General features: G+C 43.4%; 2 protein-coding genes across 26 annotated transcripts in view; one reads left to right on the forward strand and one right to left on the reverse strand.

Moving 5' to 3' along the window:
* Window positions 1-25,899, reverse strand: part of PPIP5K1 (diphosphoinositol pentakisphosphate kinase 1) — a 48,918-nt gene that overhangs the window by 17,693 nt on the left and 5,326 nt on the right. For 4 of the 25 annotated variants that reach the window (XR_004966069.1, XM_036299337.1, XM_036299330.1 and 1 more), the window contains 26 exons: window positions 25,336-25,426; window positions 25,025-25,110; window positions 24,254-24,408; window positions 24,037-24,138; window positions 23,423-23,584; window positions 23,185-23,306; window positions 22,212-22,313; window positions 21,889-21,975; window positions 21,694-21,769; window positions 21,444-21,553; window positions 21,274-21,356; window positions 20,974-21,108; window positions 20,681-20,802; window positions 19,994-20,176; window positions 17,347-17,488; window positions 16,948-17,171; window positions 16,494-16,621; window positions 16,158-16,272; window positions 15,879-15,986; window positions 14,794-14,910; window positions 14,478-14,642; window positions 12,351-12,500; window positions 11,644-11,734; window positions 8,682-8,807; window positions 3,061-3,243; window positions 1,468-1,605 (listed from right to left, as the gene is read on the reverse strand). Coding sequence is in view for 24 of the 25 variants with exons in the window: in XM_036299337.1 (XP_036155230.1) it covers window positions 1,468-1,605; window positions 3,061-3,243; window positions 8,682-8,807; window positions 11,644-11,734; window positions 12,351-12,500; window positions 14,478-14,642; window positions 14,794-14,910; window positions 15,879-15,986; window positions 16,158-16,272; window positions 16,494-16,621; window positions 16,948-17,171; window positions 17,347-17,488; window positions 19,994-20,176; window positions 20,681-20,802; window positions 20,974-21,108; window positions 21,274-21,356; window positions 21,444-21,553; window positions 21,694-21,769; window positions 21,889-21,975; window positions 22,212-22,313; window positions 23,185-23,306; window positions 23,423-23,584; window positions 24,037-24,138; window positions 24,254-24,408; window positions 25,025-25,110; window positions 25,336-25,426 (3,303 nt within the window). In the remaining variant the exon portion in view is untranslated. Of the gene's footprint in view, window positions 1-1,467; window positions 1,606-3,060; window positions 3,244-7,684; window positions 7,748-8,681; window positions 8,808-11,643; window positions 11,735-12,350; window positions 12,501-14,477; window positions 14,643-14,793; window positions 14,911-15,878; window positions 15,987-16,157; window positions 16,273-16,493; window positions 16,622-16,947; window positions 17,172-17,346; window positions 17,489-19,993; window positions 20,177-20,680; window positions 20,803-20,973; window positions 21,109-21,273; window positions 21,357-21,443; window positions 21,554-21,693; window positions 21,770-21,888; window positions 21,976-22,211; window positions 22,314-23,184; window positions 23,307-23,422; window positions 23,626-24,036; window positions 24,139-24,253; window positions 24,409-25,024; window positions 25,111-25,335; window positions 25,427-25,899 lie in introns of those variants that run through there. The other 21 variants (XM_036299355.1, XM_036299346.1, XM_036299363.1 and 18 more) reach the window with 21 other exon arrangements.
* LOC118650936 (small nuclear ribonucleoprotein E-like) lies at window positions 5,819-6,076 on the forward strand. Its single transcript, XM_036299549.1, has one exon. The coding sequence runs from the start codon at window positions 5,819-5,821 to the stop codon at window positions 6,074-6,076; it is 258 nt and encodes an 85-aa protein (XP_036155442.1).

Here is a 25,899-nt window from a genome sequence, read left to right on the forward strand (position 1 = left end):
AACTATTTTTATAAAGTCTGTCTTCTTTGTCATGTGCAGTCTGTGAAATCTTTGTTACTTTGGTTTATGTTCAGCTAAGGCTTTGATAAGGATTTCCTTGAATATATCAGGAATAAAAAGAGAGAGGGAGGAAGGAGGGAAAGGAGTAGAAAGGAGGAAAGAAGAGAGGAGTTCTCACAGTGTTTGCAGATTGGTTCTATGTTGAGGTACTCCTTCAACACTTAGCCAGACTATTTACAACACTGCCTTAGCCTTCACTCCCTGCTTGTGTTGAATCTAGAGTTAGGGTCTTCTCATGTATGTTATGCTCAAGTGTCCTTTCCCAGGCATGTGCATAGCTTTTTAAATTTACCAGTGTATGTGGGTGCTTTTGAATGACTAATTATCTAAAGAAACTCTCTTCCCAGGCTTTCCGTATGCCTATTGTTTGCCTCAACTATAATTTTTGTCCCAGACATCATGTTCATTTGCTTTACTGTGTTTTCAAGTAATATCCTCTGCATAGCCACATTTATATACTGAGTGAGTTCCAAGTTAGGTGCAACAAAGGTAAGCACCCTATGTCAGTCCTTCAGGTAGCCTACACACAAATTAGAACGAATACAAATCTTGGAGAATAAAGTCTATTCTGCTCCCTCTGGAACCAGAGACTAGGGTCCCACCTTGAGAGCATGGGTTGCCATGTTCACGACTGCTACCGAGGTGGGGACAGGAGTGGGAGGAGGTCAAGTAAAAATATTGGAAAGCTTCCTGCCATTTTTAGGTTACCTCCTTCTTGATTCAGAATTTTCCTGGTAGTTGCAAACCTTTGACTATTTTCCAGAGTTCTGATAAAGTTGACTGTATCAGTTTTTGCTTGATTTTTTTGGTGTTTCAGTAAAAGGAGAAGCCCTTGGAGCTACCTATTGCATGGTTTAAGTTTTACATTTAGATCTCTGATTTATATGGAGTTTATATTGGTATATAGCATGAAGTATGGATTCAATTTTAATTTTTGCCAAATGAATATTCAATTGTTCCAACTCCATTTATTGAAAAGTATATCTTTCCCCCAATATTTTGAAATGCTAACTTCATCTATTTCTAAATTTACTACTTTGTTTGATTGCTCTCTGTCTATTCATATACCAATATTACACTTTTTTAGTAAAATTTTTATATAATGTTTTAAAATCAAGGTTTTCCTGGCTATTCTTGCTTGTTTATTTTTCAATGAGAACTTCAGAATTGATCTGTCTGACTTTAGAAAACCAACAGTATTTTATTGGATCACACTAAATTTATAAATTAATTTGGGACGGAATGATTTTTCTATTATTTTGAGTTGGCCTACAATTAAACATATTTTTTTCAAGTCTTTTTTTGTATGTATTTGGAGTGCCTATATTTTTAAGTTTTTACTCATGTTCTAGAAAGCATGGGAATGAAGGCAGAGATAGGGATACAAAACAAGAGTATTCTCCATACCTGCAGATGCCTGTGCTTGGGCATCAGTGTGGCGCTGGCAGACTCCACTCAAGAATTCACTTACTTGATGCAGGGAAAGGGCATTATGCAGCGTTTCTAGGGGGTAGATGGTAGGCACCATGGAGCACCCTTCAAATCCTGTTAGAAAAGAGACGGGCAAAGTCAATATTATTCCTGCCAGATATACCCCCACTGGCCAAGGAAGCATGGAGAATCCCTGAGAGCCATCAGAAGAGTTGATGGCTTTTGGAGTGTGGGGAATCCAAGATTCTCATGAGAGGGAACTCTTTAGAGCCCCAATAGAAGTCTATTTCTGTCACCTTCAGATTTCCTAAAAAGTCTACTGGCTAAGGCCTCCAGGTAAAACACCTCTCATCCTACCTATGGAGAGCTTGCAATGTCCCATGGGAAAATAAACAGCATCCCAATAGGGTAAACACCTACATTGCTCTTATACTTTCTTGGGGAATAAAACAAAAAGTCCATACGTAAGGGGTGAAACTGTAGGTCTAAATGAGGTTAGGGAGGTCATGGAGCTGGAAAGAAATAGCAGATTTCAGGGGTCATGTATAAGAGAACCAGATTAAGGTGGAGGACATGTAATCTGAGAAGGGGTTCATGCAGATTTAGGATATGGGTAGAAAGGCTAGAATATTTGGAAGCAAGCTGGAAGGCATGCAGTACGTATGGAGCTCAGCCCAGGAAAATCACATGCATGAATAGGCTGGGGAATGGAAGTTCTTTCTTGGTCATTTCCATCACATCAAAGCTTCTCCCTTCTGTTCTCACTGGAAGACCCCAGACTTGTTAGGATTTTTCCATCCCATCAGGAAAATGAGGAAACTCCCTTAGGAGAAATAATAAATACTGATTCTCTGCTCTGAACCCAATAATTCCAATGTAGGTCCACCACTCTGAGTAGGATACAGGGCAAACCTAAATCCTAATCCCAGGGCCTATTGAAAAAATGTCCCCATTGGAGAACCAAGAAGCACACATCTCAACCACTTTTTCAGTCCCCAGTCTTTCCCGTGCCTCCTCCATGTCTCCCTAAATGAACTAAGAGGAGGCAGGACAGCAATACCTATGCAAGACATAGCCTCCTGTTCACTAATAACTAAAACATCAAAAGAATTATACCTGATTATCTTCTAACCTCTGGCTCTTGTTTGCTTCAAGGATTCGACTGAGATTTCTGTGCCTCAATTTCCCCCTGTATTCTAGTGGTAGGAGAGCAAGAGAGGTACAGTCTCTAGATCCTCAGAGTGGGTAGAAAAATGTTTGGATTTGAAGATGGTGGTAGTAGAAGGTTATAGAGATAAGAACAGAATCCAGGGCAAGAAACTAACCCTGTACTGAATAGAATTGGGAATGGGTAGCATTAGGAGGCAGTGAGGAAGGAATGAGCAGCCAGTGCTATAACTACCAGGCAGTCTGGCCCCAATCCCATCCAAGCAACTAAAATGCAAGTCACATAACCTGAGGTTAAATAAAAGAAAGGATTAAGTGGGCTCTCCTGCCAGAAGTGCAATAAGCAAAGCAGTCGGTCTCAGCCAGGGTAGTGGCAGCAGCCAGCTTGGTGGCAGGGGGTACCGTAGAGGCACTCGGGGTCATCCTGGCCTGAGCGCAGCCAGTTCCGGAAGAGGCGCAGGTGGTAGGAGCACTGGTGCAGGTGATGCGCCAGCGTGGCATCCAAGGAGACTGGCTGGCCCCCTGAGCAGTCAGAGGAAAAACGGCGCAGCAACCGGACCACAGGGTGCTGGTCATCCAGCAGCTCTGCAGGGGGTAGGGGTACCACGGCAGGAAGCACAAAGATAAAGAAAGAGAAGAGGGAGAGACAATGAGGGGGGCACTGACTGGCACAAGCATTACTGGAAGTGGAGCCACTCAGTTCAAAAGTGAGCTGAGAAAGAAGCAGAGATGGTCAGAGCCACTGGGAATCTCTTGCAGGAAAAAAGAGAGTTGGCATCACACAGAAAGTCTAAAAGAAGGGGCTAGTGAGACCTCATCATACAATAAGGCCCTCCCCTTTCTCATTGAGCATAATTCAGTCAGTGTAGATAGAAGTCACATCATTCTGAACAGGCGTAAGCTGGCTTTGGAGTTCTGTGGGAACCTTGTCTAGAGGCCCAGTATCCCAGATCATTCTTGGACAAACTCTAGATAGGTCCCACTTCTCAGTCTAATATATTTATGAGATTAGGATAGAGATAAAAAGATTCAAAGTCATTCAGAGAAGAATGTCAAGAATGGTATAGAGTTATCAAGATAAAGTTTGAAGCTAAAAAGGCTCCTAAGGGCTCAGGGCAGCTCTCTGGACCAAGCTCTAAGATAGACACAGATATGGCTGTTGTTAGACAGCAGGCATAGGAGATTGGCAGGAAAGCCTGTGTAAAACAGAGCATTTAAAAAATGGAATCAATATGTGAAAATGCTATTACTGGCTAATTATCCTTTATTCTTGTTCAAATATATAGAATCAAAAAATGTTTGCATAAATCTCAGGACTTTGGAGATACTGTATCCATTACAGAAGCCAAAAGTTAGATAATTTTATATTTTCTTCCTACTGCTGGTAAGTCTAATTGCATTTTGTTCAGCTGGTCAGTGGAAAAGCTTCAGTCCTGAACCACTTATTATTTTATATGCTTGGCAAACTTTGTGGATATATGTGATTGAGCTGCAAAAGGTTGAAGATAGTGAAAGGCATGTAGAAGCCCCAGAAACAGTAGGGAAAAGATCCTGGGAATCTACCCATATGGGGTCTTAAGACCTGATGACAGGATGTTGGTATAGCAACGGTAGGATCAAAGTAGCTGAGGATGACTGCTCAGAACTCTCAGACCAGAACTTGTTATATGGGGTGATCCCATGAAACTATGGATTCCAGAGACCTTAGTTTGAATGTCAAGAGAGGTTTCAGCTCTATTCAAGCACTAACTGTACCAATGGTCAGACAGTTGTGTGGGTCCCTAGAAAAAAATGGATGTGGCAAATATAATTGGCACACTCTGACATTCTGGATAAGAGTGAGCCACAGTCTCTTTTCCAATATTAGTTTACTTTGGTGAGTTCAGTGTGCAGTTTAGTAATGGGCCATATATGTATACTTGACGTAGTCAGGATGTGGCCAAAGCTTATCAGGAATAGAGGCAATGATGGCTGAGAGATGTTCTCCCATCAAAGCAAGGAGACAGCATTCCCTTGCCTCTCTTCTAAAGCCAGGCCCCGTTTTTCTAGCTGTTATTTCAAAGCCAGACTTGTTGCCATGATGGGACAGTAGACTGGCACAATGTTGTGACTAATCTGCCACAAGCAATTGCAGGCAGCACATCTACTCTGTAATTGCTCAGTCAGTCAAGCAAGATTTGGCCATGGGGTAGAGCTCTCATGTTGTCCAGAGGGCCAAATTAAATCTAGATAATTTTCAGCAAGAGATATAATAGGTCTAAATTTCTCCTATTGCTAAGAGTTAGATCCCAGATTCTGGTTATCAAGCACTGTAGCCCCCAAGCTCAAGTACAAGAAGAACAAAAGCCAGAAGACCCCTGAGAAACTGTGCAGGGTGTTGGAAGAGATCTTGAATTTGTCCTCCTGCACTATACCTGAATTTTCCAGGACTTTCTTCCTCTCCTCCTTTTGGTAGAATTAATTCTTCTTTTTTTCAACTGATGAGGCTGCTAACCAAGGCTTCAGGAAATTAGAGGTATATAGGTTTGAGGATCTGCTTTATGAATTTGGATCTTTTCTGCTAGAGCCTGAGAATTAGGAGATCTATAATTTAACTCAGATTTCAGGGGCCCAAGTTCCTGGTACTATATTCTGTACCCTAAGAAACATGTCTCCATGTCTAAGTCCCAGGCTGTGGGGTTGGGGTTTGTACATGAGGTTCTACTCTGGAGAAGACTGTGGTACATGAAGGCCAGAGAGTGTAAAGTTAAATGTTAAGGTACAGCCATGCCACTCTTAATGGAGAGCTCCTGTCACAAGCACAAATGGGAGCTTGGGTAGGGGTATAAATTGAACAAGTATAAGCTAGTCAAGCTGGGGAGATTTCAGCAGTGCCTAGTGGAGTTGTATGGCCTAACAAGGCTAAAATCTAGCATCTGCCACTAGCTGAGGAACAGAGAGGACCAGTACCTGGAGGATTTTCCAGCCAGAAAGGCAAGCTAATTTTACCTCCCTCAGAAAATCTTAGCGCTTGGACAGAAGAAAACTATATATAACAAAACTAGATTTATCTGGAAGACAAGAGACACTGCACAAGAAACTAAAGATATAAAGGATAGATTCCAGATTTAGCTTTCTGAGGTAGCACGTGGCTTAGTGTGGTCTTTGTTAGCTTTCCACCATGGCGTGCAGTGGCCAGGGCCAAAAGCTGCAGGTGATGGTGCAGCCCATCAACCTCATCTTCAGATACTTGCAAAACAGATCTTGGATTCAGGTATGGCTTTTTGAGCAAGTGTTTATGTGGGTAGAGGGCTGCATCATTGGTTTTGATGAGTATATGAACCTCGTATTAGATGATGTAGAAGAGATTCATTCTAAAAAAAAGTCAAGAAAACAACTAGGTTGGATCATGCTAAAAGGAGATATTACTCTGCTCTAAAGTGTCTCCAACTAGAAATGACTAACAAAGTGAGAAACTACTGAGAAGCAATTTGTGTTTTGTAGGTGTCCTTTGTTGGAAGTATAGTTAAACATTTATTTTTTTAAAAATATTTTTTATTGATTTTTTACAGAGAAGAAGGGAGAGGGATAGAGAGTTAGAAACATCGATGGGAGAGAAACATCGATCAGCTGCCTCCTGCACACCTCCCACTGGGGATGTGCCTGCAACCAAAGTACACGCCCCTGACCGGAATTGAACCTGGGACCTTTCAGTCTGCAGGCTGACGCTCTAGCCACTGAGCTAAACCAGTTAGGGCAAACATTTATTAATATTGCTTTCAATACCCTTATTTTATTGCCAGATGACAGTAAATGCTGTAGAATGGTTTTTATTAAAAAAATTTACATTGCTCAGTTGATTGGAACATCATCCCGCACACCAAAAAGTGGTGGGTTCAATTCCTGGTCAAGGCACATACCCAGGTTGTGGGTCTGATCCCGGTCAGGGCACATGTGGGAGGCAAACGATCGATGTTTCTCACATTGATGTCTCTTTCTTTCTTTCTCTCTCTCTCCCTTCCTCTAAAATAAATTTTAAAAGATATAAAAGATAAAACAGGGAGTGAGCCCTGGGGTTCTCCTGCCATACCCTACAAAGAGAGCACAGCCCTTCAGTTTTGGGTCTCCCATCTTAGTATGGGTAGACCCAATTCTCCAATATTACTGAAATGTTATTACATCATTCATTCCTAAGCTCCCCTTGAGTCCCAGCAGACATCTAAACTCATCACTTCAAGCCTGAGACAGCAGTGCCTTAGGCAGGCTAGGGCTACATGGAAATCACATGTAAAAACTCGAGGTATAATTCTTTTTCCTTTACCTACTATCTCCTACTCCTCTCTTTTTCTCTTTTTTCCCAGATTAATTTGGGCTCCTGTTTTCTAAGCCCAGGCCCTAGGTTAGTAGTTACATAAAGCAGATGTCAAGAGCACAAGAACCACACCAAGTACACATAATGGTAGGATACAGGAATATGGAGATGGGAGACTATATACTCAAGACCAAGGTCCTTATAGGTAGGTTTGGGAGCTGGGAACTGCAGCATTGCTCCCGAGGGAAACAAACTAGTGATCCACTCCAACAAAAGAGTTGGAGAAAAAAATAGGAAGATAAAAATTACATAAGCTGAGTTGTGGGGTTGGGGCTGGAAAGAAGAAATAAGGATAATATAGGAAATACTATTTTCTTCTTAAGATGGGGAACCATTATTCTGTTTGTACAAAGCCCAGCAGTCATGTGATGGGAAAGAGAGAGGTTGAATGTTTTGGTGATGATGCTGAAAAAAGTGACACAGTGGTGATGATGGTGACCATGGAAGTAATACCCTGAGTTGCTACAGGGATAGAGCAGCCAGGCTGCAGCCAAGGCTAAGGTTTGTCACACAGGGGATATGTCCCAAGAGGGACACTTAGTGAGTGTTTCATTCAGAGACAGCAGGGTGTTGACACAGTGGTAGGAGAGGAACAATCGGTGTCAGAACTCAGAGGTTAAGTGTCTGGGGGTGACATGGTGATGATGAATGACACTGAATCAGAAGCAAACGTACCGTTAGTCGGATGCTTTGCAAACGACACAGAAAATCGTTTTACGGCCGGGACAAACAAGAACTCTGGGGAGAAAAGACATCATGGGGATTATACCCACTCCTGTCCCCACCCTCTGCTCTGGAATTTGCCAGCAACATACTCTGTTCTTTACAGTTAGTATATGACCTGCTCCCACCCCCACCCTTAGATTCCTAACTACCACATTTCAATTTTTTTCCTTTGGTATCTCTCCTTAGGAATCCATGTGTCATCTCTACCACGATACAGCCCTACAAACAACTCTAATTTCACCACCACATCCTCTTTTTCATCATTTAGAAATAAAATATTTTTTAAAAAATATATATTTTATTGATTTTTTACAGAGAGGAAGGGAGAGGGATAGAGAGTTAGAAACATCGATGAGAGAGAAACATCGATCAGCTGCCTCCTGCACACTCCCTACTGGGGATGTGCGGGCAACCAAGGTACATGCCCTTGACCGGAATCGAACCTGGGACCCTTGAGTCCACAGGCTGATGTTCTATCCACCGAGCCAAACCGGTTAGGGCTAGAAATAAAATATTTGTAGAAACTTTCATCCCTTCCCCCAGTCTCTTTCCATATTATCTTTCCAGACTTTGCTAAGCAACTTCCCCATCCCTGATTTCCAGGATTTTAATCAAGGCTTGACTACATTCTTCCTGATCATCCTCCTTGGTCCTTACCCCTATATACCAGAATCCAGGAAAGAATATAGAGGTGGAGTAAATTGATGTAGCAGGGCTGTATGTGGGAGTTCATGAAGGGATAAGCATAAATAAGTAATACTTGTATGGTGAGAGAGAGTGCAAATGGAGGTGGATGAGGCCTTGGTTCCTTCTCCTCTCTATAATTGATGAATAAACTTGTTATAAGGCCAGCATCAGTGCCATCTTAAGCATAAATTACTTGAAATGTGTCCTTGCTGGAGGACAAATGAAGAAAAGAGTTGCTCCCCCAAACCCACCCACATACCATCTCGATGCTTCAGACTGGCAGGCGGTAGCTTTTTGCCATGGCTGCGGGCGTAGTCCTGAAGATTCGGGGCGCTGGAGGAGCCACCCAGCACTGTGGTGCTGAATAGCCCTGTGCACTGTGAGCCTGCAAGGCCGGGAGTGCATTAGTAGCCACGCAAAGCTGCAATTACCACACAGAAGTACACACAACATCACATGACAACATCAAGATACACACACACACACACACACACAGCCATTCAGAGCCACCATCTTGTGGCTACTACACACAGCCACAAACAGCTTTCACTACTTTCATAGCTATACTGAGCAAGCAAAGTAGGGATTCTCCTGAAGATCTACATGGCTGATACAAGGGATCACTACAATGCAGGGTTAGTGATATTAGGGGACTCAAAGCTACTGAGAGAGGTAGACTATGCTTTCCACATGGCTCTCGGGAATACAAAAAGAATAGGCAATCACTCTATATATCCCTAGATTTGGTTCCGTGTTCCTTACTCTGGATATAAGGTTCAAAGAACCCAGATATCGAATCCCTTATAGGTTAAAAGTAAAGAACTTTGATTGAAACTACAGACTAAGTTTTGAACACTCATCTCAAATCCCAAGTTCTCATAAGTTCCAATTTCTCCTAAGTTTTTCATCCAACATTCCCTCCCTTCTATCTCCGTTTAGGCCTTTTTACCTTTCCCAAGAAAGGAAGTATGAGATTCACTGAATTTTTAAAGCTGAAAAATTATCCAGTTCGACCTTCTCATTTTACAGATGAAGACACTGAGATTCAAAAGGGACCTCATTTGTTCAAGATCATACAGTTTGTTAGGAGCTAAGTTGGACTAGAATCCAGATCTCATGACTCCGAGGATCAACTGTGTTCAATTAGGGGGGAAAAAAGTTATTTTTTTATCAAGAAGAAACAGGTTGTTTCTGAAGTGAAGATGGACACAAATTGAAAGGCATGTGAAAAGTCAGGTGATTATATGTATGGTCTGCCTACTATGTGCAGAGCACCCTACTGAAGAGGACCTAGTGAGCAGGAAACAACAAAAAAGATGATTTTCCCTGCTCTCAAAAGTTTGTCTTTTAAGCCCTATGCTCCAAATCAGATGTCCAAAGAAATCTAAGAGAACCCTATTGCCAATCAGAGAAGTAAATAAAACCTGAAAAATTTCTGAAGCAAATAAATCAAGTCAGTCATCGTCCCAAATATTTGATCAAGAGTAGGACTGGGACTCATAGTCCCTTCTCCTACCATATATGGCCCATGAGGACAGAGTGGGAAGGAAGAGATAAGACTAACACCCAAGTTTGTGGCATTTGCCCCACTACTTCCAAATCCATCTTAGACAAGACCCTGGGTTTGGCTTGAGAACTTAACATTCATAGGAAAGATGAATAAAGTAGGGAGGAGGTCAGTTTCTTTTGATCCTACAAAGAAGGGGCCATAGTTTCAGGGGTCCCAGCATTTTGGGGTCACCACAGAAATTAAGAAAGCTCAGATGGCTAGTAATCTCCACCCTTGAATTCAGGACTGCTCTTCTATGCAGCAACTTCTTCTACCTTTCGTTCTCAAACAGGCTCTAGAGAATGAGGTTTCAGAAAGTAATAAGGGTTGCTAAATTGTCTGTTTTTCTTCAGAGAATCTGAAACTAGCTGGCTTCGTCCCCAGCCACCCCCAGCTTTTTTATTTCCTCTACTAAATAATTTTCTGGTGCAGTCCTGCCATCCTGTCCTGCTCAGTTCTTGGATCATCTCAGAAGGTAGTCTCCATCTTACCAACACCATCTGTCAATTACCATGCCGATACCTCTGCCTTGTTCATGACAGCACTTCCGCTTAACTGGGCCAGACACACCTATCCTCTTTTCAAGCCTACTTGAAATCTATTCTTTACTGGGACTTCTGGGATGAGGAGGCTGTATCACAGATGTGTACATCTGTCATTTATGTTTCATGAACCAAACCATCTATCTCATTTCAGGAATCTAGAAGGCAACCTACTCCCATAAAATTAGCCTGGAAAGTTACCAAAATCTTTCTCTGCTGGTCCAAATTCTGACCATTTTGGGGCCAAGAAATTGGCTGCCAAAAAGAAAGGTAACAGAAAAACCAAAGGAGCTAAATGAAGAGAATATAGGACAAGATAGAAAAAGCCAGGGAACCAAGCCCAGGCCCCACACAATTATCGCTACCTGCCATTTTTAGTTACTGGTCCACAAGGCACTGTGTTCAAAGATAGCCCCTCCCAAGGACCACTCCCCACTCCCAAAGAATACAATACCCTCTGAAGCTTGGTCCTTCCTGCAGTCTGTGTTCTGAGGAAAGGTTGAATGATGTTCTCCACCCCTCTCCAGGAATAAAAAAAAAAAATCAAGAGACATTCCCTCAAAGTCCTGAGAGAAGCCTCTGCCACTATACCAGTCTCAGATTTGTCCCTCAATTTTCAGGAAGGAAGGAAAAAAAATTACAGGATTAGGAGAGATGATAGAGAGGACATGGAGATAGGAAGGGTCAGAGCAAGGATATAATAAACACAGATCTCAGAGAAAGACATGGCACAAATTCTCCAAATGAGGAATATAACACTTATAGGGTTCATGAGTACCTCTATTTATAGCTCTGTCTCTGATAACTCTGAAGATTCAGAGTCTCCATGGCCCCTTAAGGTCTGGGCTACACTGGAGGGACAGATAAGGAATGAGAGGAGAAGCCAAAAAATGCCCTTCAGTCAGAGAAAGGGGGATTGGTATAGAAAACCAGAAGACAAACACCTTCCTGGAATTGAAATAGTCATTGGGATCAAAGTTCACACCTAAATATGGCTTCTCCAAATTCATCCTCCCTAGCCCCACCAGACAATTCTACTGACTGGATGACCCCAATTCCCACAATAAAACTCTGAAGAACAGACAGACACCCTTTCCCAACAACAGACGAGAGAAGCTGGAAAACCGTACCTAGGCCACTCTGCTTCATCTCCGTAGGTGGCCGTGAAGACAAAAAGAGCCGGTAGCCACCAGGCCTGGAAGACGAAGTCTCAGAAAGCACCTGCAGAAAAAAGGACTCTATGTTACCATTTGCCACTCGACTCAGCAGATCCTGAATTCCTGCCCCTACAAAGCGAAGCAATGTCAGAAAGTTTGGAAGAACCAAAGGATCTTTTAAGGAGGAGGAGGAAGAAAAGGAAACAGAGTGTAGTTTGCAGAGCAAAAGGAAACTGTCCAGAGAATCCTTCTATACTAGAAGGCATGTCTATTTCCAAGATGCCTGTGCTCCTAGTCCTCCCATCCCAAATCTGAGAAATCATTATTCAACCATTCTCAGTTCTCAGCAGAGCAGGGTTCCTTAATACTATCTATCTCTCTGCAGGACTCAGCAAGCTAATGACAATAGCTCAGCTACAATAAGAAATAAAGTCTGGCCCTCTCTTCTTTCCATAAGACAGCTGTGGCTATGGAAACTATACGCAGTCTTTTATCTGAACCAAGAAGCCCGCCCCTCCACTTTTAGAGACATGAAACTGATTTCTAAAAAGCCCACAAGGGTCCAATCATACAACCCCCCACATACATATGCCCACCCCAACCCCAACAGTGTTCTGAATCCCTAAATCCCAAAAGGCAAAGACAGAGGCAGAAAAGGAAGATGAAGTAGGGAGGAACACCTGTGTGCAGGATGCCAGGTGAGTGGTAGACATAGCCCGGGGCTGTAGGCCGATGGCTGGGGAAGGCCGGGGGAGGTCTCCTGACCTCCTGCGGCGCCGTCCCCGCAAGGGGATCAGGTCCAGGTTCCCTGTGCACTGCATGTTCATGACCTGAAATCAGACCGGGTGGAAAGCCGGTCAAGGCTCCTTTAACCCCCAGGCCCCCGAAAGCCCCAGTGCCTATTGGGCAGACCTAATTTTAGGACTGGAGAAAATGAAGGTCACAGGTTTGTATTCTAAAATAGTCCAAAGCAAGAGGAGAAGAAGGGATGGGGAAGGGTTGTAATTGATAGGGATAATATAGAACATATTAATATTGAAAGGCTGTGTGACCAAGGAGAAGACAGAAGATTTTCTTGCAAATTGAAGGAACACATCTTGGGCAACAGTTATCCTGGATAAGCTACACTAGTAATTGAAAGAAAGAAATGTGATCACAACAGGAAGCTTCCTATAGGTCTGAAAGAAATGGCAATCGCATCAAATCTGAGATGTGATACACAGAGCTCTGCCTTTCCTATGTCTCTTAACTGCTTAAACCAGAAGGAAAAGGGGGTAAAGCACAACAGTGCCAGAGAGACTGCAGACTATGTGAATGGGAAGACTTTTAGAGGGGGAGGAGCAGTTTATTGATGGAAGATTATGTCATTCTATCCATTTGATCTATTCACATGAACCTGAAGGGTACAAGTGCACTGTGGATACTGAGTTGTTAACTTACACCTCTGAGAGAAAATGATGCATATCCCACCCAAAGAAACTGAGTATTCACAACTTCAAATCCACTTTAAAATCTTCAGGAAGAAAAAGATGAGTCCAAAACACAGACTAGTTTGTCTTCTCAGGTTTCTCCAAAATCTTAACTGTAAATCTCTTGCTGAACCTATCAAGCTAGTTATAGATTCTTCTGAGATATCCCTAAAATGGAAAGATCAATTCCTTTAAGACAGAGTTGGCACACAGGGAGGTGAACAGATTCATCTATAAAAACAGGACTCAAATCAGACAGTCAGAGTCCCTGAGACCCGGATACATTATGGGGTCAAAAAGAGAGTAACAGGGCCAAAAAGGACAAGAATCTTTCCATGAGAAACAGACCAAAACCCAAGAAAGGTTAGCTAGATACATGTGAGATTTACAACAGTTCCTTCCTCTAGGCTACAGGACTAGAGACAAACTCCAAGAATAGCAGAACACAGGCCCATGGCCATAAGCCTGCTCATTAGAACAAGGGGAACACAGATTTTCAGACTTGATTCCCTTTCTAGTATAGATAATCCTAAAGGGATTAATTTTTTAAAAAATATGTTTTTACTAATTTCAGGGAGAGGAAGGGAGAGGGAGAGAGAGATAGAAGAAACATCGGTGAGAGAGAAACATCAATGGCTGCTTCCTACATGCTCCCTACTAAGGATCAACCCTGCAATCAGGCATATGTCCTAACCAGGAACTGAACAGTGACTTCCTGGCTCATGGGCTGATGCTCAATGAACAGTGCCACACTGGCCAGACTAAAAGGATTAATGTAAAGTACCGCATATTTGCTCCTGTTGAGCTATAATTTTTACCCAAGGCAAAAAAGAGATGGAGAGGGCCTAGCCTTTAATACCAATTGCATTGTTATCATAGTAAGTACTATTTACTGAGCATCTATATGGTGGATATTACTTAAACTTTATACATGAAAAAAAATTGAGGCTTGGAGAAGTTAATTGTCAATGGTCACACAGCTTCTAAGTATTGGACTGCAATTTCAGACCAGAGCTCATACTGTTTCTACTCGATTTCCTTTTAAAGAAGCCTTTTTAAATTCATCCAGAGGCCTCCTCCTCATGCTCATCTCTTAAAATCCTTCTCTCTCAGACACCTCTCACTGGCATCTCTTTAACCTCAGAAGTAGTAACCAGTTTAAAGGAGCATTACTGGGAGACTGGCTTTGAAAAAGATATTTAAGTAAAACATATCCAACAGGGGTAGGAGGACTCTGCTTAAGGTCCCAAGAGTCATCCCTCAAGGGGATTCAGAGGATTCATGGATAATGTCCTATGAGCATTCCACCATTTCTTTCTCCCAAGCCCCTCCCATTACCTCCATGGAGCCAGCTTTTCGGTTACGAATGAGGGGTGATCTCCTTGGGAGGCCAGGACCCTCAGAGGGCTGGGGTGAAGTCTGCAATGCACGGTCTGGCTCATCTGATGCCTTCCTTGGGCACAGGTTCTCCATGCTGCCTTGGTCGGTTTTCATCTCCTCATTCTATGCAACAACAGGCACAGGAGACGTATTAATGGCTCCCAGGCTCCTGATCTCAGACTTCCCAAACCTTTTACCTCACTGTACTGTTCCAAGTTTCCCAACCACTTGGTTCCTAAATCTTCCAGTCCCAAATCCCAGCACTCTGACCCACCTCAGAAGAGGCTGGACGGAATCCATAGCCAGTTGGTGCACTGCCTTCTTCCTCGACACCTTTCACTCCAGGGCTGAAGTGCAGCTCCACGTGGAATCGTTCCTCTGATAAAGGATCCTATGGGGCATCACCAGATGAAGGGACAGTTGGAGAAGCTGGATATGGTGGTGGACGACCAGGCAGGGACAACAGAGAGGAACTCAAGAGAATGTATCCTCCCAGGGCTGAGGTATCAGTGTCTTACTTCATTCTGGGGCTCGTTTATTAGAGCTTCCCTTTAACTATAGTCCAGAGTTACTACAGGATCCTCATTCCCTCACCTCTACTGTTTGAGATTAACTGTTTGGCATGACTTTCCAACTTCCCCTTCTACGACCCTCCGAATCCATCTCCCACAATAATTCAGCTTTGCTGCAGTGCATATAGCAGGACATTTAAAAATATCTTTGTGCAGCCAGATGAAGAAGGTATATGTATAACAATTTTTGAGAAAAAAAAAAAGAATCATTATAACATGTCCCAAATTCCATACTCTCCCTAATACCAGAGCTATGTTCTGTGGTATCTCTCTGGCTCAACACCATCCCAAAACACCTTTTCTTTTCCAGTAGGAACCTCTAGATCAGTGGTTCTCAACCTTCCTAATGCCGCGACCCTTTAATACAGTTCCTCATGTTGTGGTGACCCCCAACCATAAAATTATTTTCGTTGCTTCTTCATAACTGTAATTTTGCTACTGTTATGAATCGTAATGTAAATATCTGATATGCAGGATGTATTTTCATTGTTACAAACTGAACATAATTAAAACACAGTGATTAATCACAAAAGCAATATGTAATTATATATTCAATATGTGTTTTCTGATGGTCTTAGGGGACCCCTGTGAAAGGGTCATTCGACCCCCAAAGGGGTCGCGACCCACAGGTTGAGAACCGCTGCTCTAGATGCTCTGTGTCATGCTGTACCTAGGTGCCACACCTGGATGGATTTGACAAATTCTAAGGCTAAACCAGTTTTTTCCTAAAAGAGGATGGAGGAGAAAGAAGGAGCCCTCTCCTCATCCCATCCTGTTAGCTCCTCACCTGTGTGTTGTCCTCATAGAGCATGATGACAATCTGGGTCATGTAGTTGAGCTCTGAGATGGCACTAAGGTAAGCCAAAGCTCGCTGCCATTGTGCATCCTTGGTTTCCTACCGAACACAAAAAGAAGTAAGGCAATGCTTGCCAAGGGAGTCTGGGGATGGCCAGAGGGACAAGAAGACCAAAGAAAGCTTGCAGAGGGAAAAAAAAGCATGAAGAGGAGAGTAAAAGAATGCTGGAAAAGGATGTTCATAGGCTGAAGGAAGAAGAAAGATCCTTACATCAAGAAGTCCCCCGTAACGGAAGACGTTGAGTAGGGAGTGGACATGGCTTTCACTGGTGAAATAGAGACGTGTTCGAACGTGGCGGCCTGGGGAGAGCACTCCTCGGGAATACCTGAGGTAATAGCTAAGTCACTCACACCATCGAATAATCCGGAAGCTTCCCACCCCTCCACAAACTTCCTCCTCCCCCTCAAAGACTTCATCTCTCCTGTCCATCCCAGTATCCCTTCCTTCTGTTCTTGGTTCCCCAAGCTGTCCCCAGTCTGGATTCCCCTAATGGCTCCCCTGACATGCCCCTCCCTCCATCCAGTACCCCTCCCAGCCCTCCCTCACAGGGGATGCAGCTTGTTGACAGACTCATCCTCGTGGGTTCTCTGCAGGTCAAGTAGTATCTTCCGCAACAGTGGAAGACAGAAGCCCACGGCAATTTCCAGTTTCTCCTCCCGACTGATCCCGTACTCCTAGGGGCCATAGGCCAGGAATAAGTATCTCAATGAATCCTGTCTTCCTCTCGCCTCATATTCTCAGGCTCAAGATCAAGCTTGTCTTCACCTCAGGTCTAGGGCTTTTTTCATATCCACCATATTCCCCCTCTCCAGGTTTCTCCTCGGTTAGTCTGTTACACTTACTCAGAGCCAGAGCAGACCCTGAGACTTGTAGCAACTCAACTAATTCCTTCTCTAAGTTTCCTTCCTCTGGTTCCAATACCACCCCTCCCTTCTACCTTTTCTCTCCTTTCTTACCCAATGCCCCTATCCCCAGGTTAGACCCCTTCTATGAGACACACCTGCGGAATGACCACATCAGCCAGTGCCTTAGAGAGACGTAGCAACTCTGCTGTGCCTTGAAGTCCCAAACTCGCATTGTGCTGCACATCATACTTGACACAGTCATAGATGTCAGGGATCTTACTGATATCATAGCGTCCACTCTTCTGTCTAAAGTCACGCTCCAGCTTGCTCCAACGCTGTAGCATTAGCTCTAGTGTCTCACTGTGGTAGAGTTGCACGTCTGGAAGGAAGACGGACAGAGAAGCCAAGACTTACCTCTAACCAAAGAGCCTAACAAATCTGAAGCAGAACTAGAGAGATGAGGATGTCTTGTCATTTAGGAGAGAGGACACAGGAGTGTCTGAGGAACCCATCCATACCTAAAACCTTGAAGGGAAGATAGTATTCATACCCACCTACAGATTTGGGGTCCTGCATCCGTTCCTGGATCTGGTGAGTAAGGTTTTCAATCAGGGAAAATACCTGATCACAGACCTTTACAGGATTCTGAATGACAGCCATGGAGTTAAATAGGGAAGTGCTTCCAGTTGGAGCCAGCTGTGAGGAATAGAGAGATGAAAAGCAAGCAAGGCTAAGTACCAATTGCCCAGATCCTCGTGAGCTTATTACAGAGACTGCCTGTGAATAATATCTGTTTGTTGAATCACTCCAATGAGCACTCTTAAGATACTAGGCATACCAGGTGTTCTAGAGCCTTCAGATGAGGGAACTGCTCTTTCACACAGTCATTTATGAAGGGTTGATCTTAAAAGTCTTGGAGTCCAGAGGAAATAAAAATAGACCTAGGTTCTTTTCTTGAGGTTTCTAAAAAAATACATGGAAAATGCCGGGGAATAAAGATGAAACTCAAATTCCTCAAAATCTTCACAGAATGTTTTCATGAGTGGGTAATAAAGATAATATCTCACTAGAGGCCCAATGCACGAAATTCATGCATGGGTAGAGTCCCTTGGCCTGGCTGGTGATCAGGGCAGATCACCAGGGTGATTGGCCGGGGGGGGGGGGGGGGGGCACTGGCACCCGCCTTGGCTGGCCTGGGGCCTGCGGGCAGCTCCCGCATTGAGTGTCTGCCTCCTGGTGGTCAATGCACACCATAGCGACCAGTCGTTCCACCAGTCGTTCTGCCGTTCGGTCAACTTGCACATTAGGCTTTTATTATATAGGATTCCTCTAAACAAGATGACAGCTTGAACCCAGAGTAGAGGTGCTGCCTTAGAACTAGTTTCCAACTCAAGCTTTTAGGACAGTAACAGTCAATGAAGAACGGGGAGAGGGTAAGCAGATGTGGGCGGACTGCACACATTCTACCGAGGGCCTTATGAGTTCCATTCTTGCTAACAAAAAGAAGAAAGAGAGAGAGGAAAGGTGGCTTCGTTTTTTGGATTTGACATTGAGCAATGGATTGGAAAATAAAGGAGCAAGGTCCTGCCCTTATCAAGTCCTGCTCAGAGAAGAACACAGAAAACGCAATGTGCTCAGCTACTTAGATCACTTAAGAATCTATAAGAAATGGTTATACAACAGTGTGAATGTACTTAATGCCACTGAACTGTACACTTAAAAGTGGTTAAAGTGGTACTATAATTTAAAGAAATAAATTTTTTAAAAGACTCTATCAGAAATGAGGAATTTTCAGTGGTAGGATGGTGGAAAATCATTGTCTGGCATATGTTCCTCAGTCAAAAGTGGCCTGGATACACAAGAAGAAGGATGACATTGTGTAATGGCATCCACTGTGATTAATACTGTGAAGCAGTATAATGCAGTGGCTAATAGCTTGAGCTCTTGAGTTAGACTCCTTGGGTTCATACTAACTGGGTGACCTTGAAAGGTTGCTTAGATTCTTCTGAGCCTAGATTTCCTCATCCGTAAAATGAGGAAAAAGTAGTATAGGTCCACAGTTCTTATGGTGGATTAAAGATGGTCATTAATTCTTTGTCACTTTCCCCTTCCCTTGGATTTAGACTGGCCCTGTGACCGCTTGACCAATAAAAGATATCAAAATTATGTTGATAATTATGTAGGCTAATTCTGGGCCTACAGTTTAAAAAAGCTTGGAAGCTTCTGCTTTGGGGGAGTCCTAACCTATCATTTAAGAAGTCTGGCTCAGCCGGTGTGGCTCAATGGTTGAGCATTGACCTATGAACCAGTTCAATCCCCGGTCGGGACACATGCCTAGGTTGTGAGCTCAATCCCCAGTAGTGGGGTGTGCAAGAGGCAGCCAATCAAAGATTCTCTCTTGTCACTGATGTTTCTATCTCTCTCTCCCTCTCCCTTCCTCTCAGAAATATATATATACATATATGTTTGTTTGTTTTTTAAAGAAGTCTGGCTATCATGCTAGAAAAACCATATAGAGAGGAGAGGCCCTGAGACCACTGGGAGAGCGTAAAAAGAGAAAGAGAGCTCAGCCATCCCAGCATCCTAGTCAAGCCTCCAGATGGTTCCAGCTCCAATGTCTGGATAACATCTGGGAAATTTTAGGAGAGACCCAAGCAAAACTAGTTGAGCCTAGAACTGTGAGACAATGAAATAGTGGTTGTTTTAAGTTACTGAGTTTGGGATAGTTTCTTATGCAGCAATAAATAATTAAAACATCCTTTCATTCAAAAAACCTTGGGACCAGCTGTGCTTGAAATTGAGAAATTTTAAAACTTTAAGAAGTTAATATAGTGCATATGCTATATGCTTTATAATACTTCCAGCAGGGCATGGGGCATAATCAAATACACTTATGCAGCAAAATATGACTATGTACACTAAATGGGATAAATAGGGATTACAAATACTTATCATGTCAAGTTTTGCTGTCAAATGAATCTTGGTGCCAAACTTATAAAAATTCTTTTGATTTCTTTTGATTTCTGAGAATGTGGATAAGAGATTGTGGACCCATACTTATCTCAAAGGGTAAGGATTAAATGAGATAATGTATGGAAAGTATGTACAACAGTACCTGGCACATGGTAACTACAATTACTGTTCACTATTTTTTAGAATTCTAGAAATTTGGGATCAGGGCAGAAAGATAGAGAGCCTGACCTGATCATAATCCTCGGGGCCAAAGGGTGCATCCTGTTGCAAAATATGGTGAAGTTGAGCCTTCACTCGGTGCTGGCAGCTGCTCAAGGAATCACCATCACTGTCCAGGAGCCCATTCATGTTGGCACTCTTCACCATTTGTACCAAAATGGGTGTCAGCTCCCCTTCTAGAGCCAAAAGGCCCTGGAGGGCAAGCACAAAGTCTATTAGCTTTCCTTACAGTCTAGCATAGTTCCCCTATGCCTAGATCGGGGTCCTCAAACTACGGCCCGCGGGCCACATGCAAATACAAATATTGTATTTGTTCCCGTTTTGTTTTTTTACTTCAAAATAAGATATGTGCAGTGTGCATAGGCATTTGTTCATCGTTTTTTTTTAAACTATAGTCCGGCCCTCCAACGGTCTGAGGGACAGTGAACTGGCCCCCTGTTTAAAAAGTTTGAGGACCCCTGGCCTAGATGGTCTGAGAGATCAAATGAGATCTGACTAGGAGAACTGACATATAGGTCAAGGAGCCTAACCTCATTAATTATTCTCAGCGCATTGTCAGTAGTACAGAATGGGGTCGGAACAAGGAGAAACTACTGAGTCAGCACACAAACACCCTAAATTTCCCAACTAGTTCTCCAAACTCTCTGCTTCTCTACCTAAAGGAAGCTGGGACTGTGGGAGAACTGTAGGGTGCACCTTGGCAAAGGCAGCAGCAGTCATCTGAACGCGGCCCTCATCAGATGCATAGATCTTGAGATCATGGCGGAAAGTGCTATGAAGCCGAAGCAGCCCACAGCCAGGGAAGCCAGCATAGTCACCTGAGGGCAAAGGGAAGGTCCAGGGATGCATACCACAAATTCCCACGTGGAAGAAAGAATGCTTATTCCCCCTTTAACTTCCCCATTGCCTCAGATCCTTCATTTCCCCCAACTTATCCTCTAATCATTTTATCCCAGCCCTGCTAGGTGTTTATTCCCCCAAACACTCACCCTGTCCTCCAGGGTACATGCAGCGAAAAGCTCGCCCCAGCTCCTCAGCCTGAACACGGCCAGCGGGAGTCAGTTCTCCACCCCACTTCAGTACCAGCAAGAGAGATGGAGCCACAGCCTTCTGCTGTGGATCTGCTGGAATAAAAGGCAGTAAGTAGACCTAGATCTGAGGAAAACACTGGGGCCATCTAAATGTTAGGTCTTTTGAAGAGCCCAGAAAGGTAATCTGTGGTAGAAGTCATCTAAGGGTTCAAGAACAAGAGATCTGAATGATAATGGAAAGGGGGTATTATATCTTACCTTGCCCCTCATTAGAAGCTTTTACTCCATGAGGATAGTAAGTCAACTGCACCTTCCGGTTGATGCCTGAGAAGTGACCATACCTGCAGGATAAACTCATAGTATGAGTTTCTATTCTAGCCCCCAATTCTCAGTGTTAAGAGGCTCCCTTTTCCTATCCCCTTTCTCACATCTCCAGCACAGACTTCAGCTGCTCTAGTTTCCCAGTCTTCTCCTCGATCTCACCACCTGGTTCTTTCTCCAGTTCAGCCAATAGCAGCCTTGCAATGTCCAGCACCTCCTGAAGGAGGTAATAGGGTATCCGTGAGAAGACCACATCCTGGCCAGGTACCCTTCATCCTGGTCTCTCAGAGGCCCCCAATATCATACCCTCTATCTTCCTCAAAGCACTGCTCCTCCAAGCCAGATTCACCATCTTACCTGTAGCTGTTCGGGCCGCTTTAGTTTTAATTTCCCTGTCTTGTAACCACCATGCTTTTCAAACAGACTAAAAAACCTGAAGAAATAAGGAGAAGCTTCAATATGGGGTGAGACTGTCAAAGCCTCTGAGAGCTGCCCCATCCCCATTTCCCTCACAAAAAAATCTACTTGTCTAAATCAGGGCACTCTTTGTACCTTGGGTGTGTCACTTCCATCTTCATCTTCTGCTTGGGGGTACGATCCCCATGACGAATAATTGCAATGACACAACGAAGTTCCATCCTAAGATAGGGAATGTTTTCAGAGCCTCTCCCACATTTCATCCCACCCCACCTCTCATTTCATCCTACTTGACATGTTAAAGAACAGAGGAAAACTGTCTGCAGTTAGGAATATAGGTGAGGTTAAGAAAACTTCCTAGAAGAGACCTAGTCAGAATGCACAGGGTCAGGGAAGTAACTACTGATCTGACTTAGGTGCCTTAAGTAGGTTATTCCAGATTTTTCACTTTTGCTCACATAGTGCCAGATGTGGTAGGGACAATGGGAATGTCCTCGGCCTCTGTGGGGATAGACCATGGGATCTGGAACTGTGGGGCAAGTTCTCGCATTATGGTGTTCCTAGAAGGAGAAACATGAAGAAGCCGTGTGAAAATGAATGAACCAGAACTACACATAGGAATGAAGCTCACAAAAACTAGCACATTGTAGAAAACTATATAAATAGTCTAAAAGCATGCAAATCCACCACACATTTGTAATAGAAGTATTAATATATGTATGAAATTAACAAACACAAAATACCTCTGGATGGGAAGAAAGGGGATGTAATTAGTGAGGGGTATGGAGGGGCCTCAACTATATCCTTAACATTTTATTTCTTTTTTTAAATACATTTTTATTGATTTTTAGAGAGTGGAAGGGATAGAGATGGATAGATAGATAGATAGATAGATAGATAGATGAGAGAGAAACACCTATCAGCTGTTTCCTGCATGACCTCTACTGGGGATCGAGCCTGCAAATGGGGCATGTGCCCTGATCGATAACTGAACCATGACCTCCTGGTTGATGGGCTGATGACGCTCAACCACTGAGCCACAGTGGCCGAGCAATATTTTATTTCTTAAGCTCAATGGTGAATACATGGAAACTTACCATATTCATCATTTCTTATACATTTTTAAATGTTTTAAATATTATGTGATGAATTTTTTAAAAGTCAAGTTGTAAACAGTATTACAATATGATTACATTTAATACAATAAATATAATTTGTTTATACATGGCAGAAAAACACATACTATTATGCCTAAGACTGTTAACTGTAATTACCTCTGGGTAGTGCAGTGTTGGGAAGGCAAGAGGGCTGAGGAGCCCTTTTTCTATTTTCCTTTTGAAAGCATTTTTATAATATTAAAATTAAAGTAAAAGCTTTTTAACTCTCTTCTCTAAGCCCATTCTTCCCAGCCCAAACTACTGTGTCCCTTACCCCAGAATCTTGGCACAGTCATCGTAGTATTTCATTGAATTCTTGACAAAACTGAAGCCATTGACATCACATACAAAGGAATGACCATTGGCACGAAGAAGGTCAAAACCACACACTGTTTGCTGCATGCAGGGCAAAGAGGCAAGATGAGAACAATGGAGCCATTTTTTCCTCCCAGATCCCTACTCCTATCTGTCTCCTTCATTATATAGCACCCCTCACCCCCATAAGCCTTTACCTTAAACGCTACACAGACTTTCCTGGCCACCAGTTTTTCCATGGCAGTCAGCATGACTGGATATCGAATCTCTTTTCCTTCACTGTCTCGTTCGACCTTCCCATCCAAAGCTGGAGATTTTCTGGCTTCAGCATGGGCATAATCTGGCCCCACTGTATATACCTGCAGGTACATAGCATCACTGAGTATGCCCACAGCGCACCCTGTATATGAGAAGACAATATGAGCACTAGGTCTGTAGACTAGTTTCAGAGTAAAAAACCAAAAACAAAACAAAAATACACCCTCAATATAAAGAACAAGGAAACTGACACTTTTCTTACTGAGGCCTACTGAAGTATTATTATGAAAGTTTCTCCTAGGGATTCCAGCACTATCATCCTTATTAAGAAATTATTTACTAATTTTATATCATTTTCCATGTCACCCTTGCCCTTGCTGATAGTAACAATTTAAATATCTACTTCCACCGCTGGTTATCTTCACCTGAATATGAAAGCACTCACATTCACCCTTTATTGTCTATGACCCCCTCCACATGCCTCCACTTGCTCCCCAAGCCCCCATCCCACCTAGACATTTAGAGCCTCTTAAATCCCTATATCCACCATAACCTTGACATCTGTGCCATCTGTTGGCATAAACTCCTCATAGATGTATGACCCTGTCTTTCGGACGCTGCTCTCAGGAGAATAAACGCTGCTTCGGCTGCCAATCTTTGGAAGGAAAAGGAAGAAAAAAAGAATGTTGCCTCTACTTTGTCCCCAAATCCTCCAGCTCCCCTCCCCACAACCTCATTCTTGTCCTTCAACTGCTCTGATTCCCCCATACCTTACGGAAGAGGCGCTGGCTTCCTCCTCCAGCGGAGCTGGGGTAGTAGATGTAAACATTGTGGTCCTCTGCACTCACGGGCTTCTCCACAAAGGGCTTGGGGAAGACAGCTCCGTTTACCTCTACCTGGTCTTCACCTTCTATTAGATTGCACTCTGAAAAGGAGGTATGCAGTCATTCCTAGGGCCTAGAATTGTAGAATACTTCCAACTCCTTTTTCTTCAAGTTTTCATTTTTATAACCCTCAAGTTCCTATGATCACAGCTTAGTGATAAATGTGGTAATATCTATATGGTATATAGACATAATAATATCTATATAAGAGATCCAAGGCTGAGTCCAAAGACCCACGGCTCTAACTCTACCCATCTTACCTAATAATAGACAAACATGTAAATTAACTGTCCCTCCACTACACTCACCAGCCAATCAGAAGAGTATGCAAATTAACCCAACAAAGATTGCGGTTAATTTGCATACGTAGGGGCGAAGCGGTGAAGTGAAGACTGAAGGCTCAGTCCGGAGCCGCAAAGACTGAAGGCTCCGGACGGAGTGAAGGCCTGGGTCCTGGGTGCTGGAGGAAAACTGGTGCCGGCAGCCAGGGGAAGGGAAGGCTATTGCACGAATCTCTTTGTGCAACGGGCCTCTAGTAATCTAATAACCAAAGCCTCACTCAGATAGGTGGTACATAGGAGATGTCTAGAGGATGGAGAACTGGGCTAAGTCATAGAAAGCAAGGCAGAGCAGGACTGGACAAGACCAGGTACTCACCCTCAGGCCGGGCAGGGTCACGGTTGAGCACAGCATATCGAGGCAGATCAATACCCTCCTCCTGCAGGATCCGGTACACCTCCCTCCTGTGACCCCCAGAATAAATTAGGTGGGAGAAGTGGGGATGGTTACTATGGGGAAGGGCTAGGGATTTCATATGCTTAAGAACTGGGAATTGCCATGGTTCAGAACTCAAGAGGATATGGTACAAAAATTAAGCATGTTTGTTTGACTCTGCCCCTCCCAGAGTTATCTAAACAGGCATGATCTCAGGGCCACCCACCCACCCACCAGTCAACAGAAAGCTATACCTATCCTGGATGTAATACTGCATAGCCAGGTCATTGATAAGAAAGGGGTTTCGAAGCTTGGAGTAAGCAACAGCTTTGTCCAGAGGAAAGCCTGGGATGGAGAAAGAAAGTAGAGACCAAAGAAAGAAAGTGAAAGAGACAGAGTGAAAAAACAGCAAGAGAAATAGACATATTAAAGCTATTAGTTGCCATTGAGCTCCCCTACCCATCCATCCCATCTCTTATCCTCTGTCCAACTTCCCAAATCTAGAGTATCCATCAGAAGAAAATAAAAAAGAACTTATTTTTAGGGTCCTTCAAGATCGCAAGAGTCCCATCTAGTGTTAAAATAAAGAACACATTTGCCTTTTGTTTTTTGTAAAAAAAAAAAAAGAGATCGTAAGAGCTGTAGAGCTGTCCTGAGGTTTAAATATGGGCTTTCCACTACCTGCAGCAACTCCCCTAAGATGTAGGAAAAACAAACCCCTTTGCACTGCTCTCTAGTGTGTCAGGAAGAACTGAAGGCTTCTTTACTATCTGACAGTAAGAACTTCATTTCCCAGTCCAGCATTCCCAACACCATTC

Source organism: Myotis myotis, unplaced genomic scaffold, assembly GCF_014108235.1.
Source record: "Myotis myotis isolate mMyoMyo1 unplaced genomic scaffold, mMyoMyo1.p scaffold_m19_p_1, whole genome shotgun sequence".
NCBI lineage: Eukaryota > Metazoa > Chordata > Mammalia > Chiroptera > Vespertilionidae > Myotis > Myotis myotis.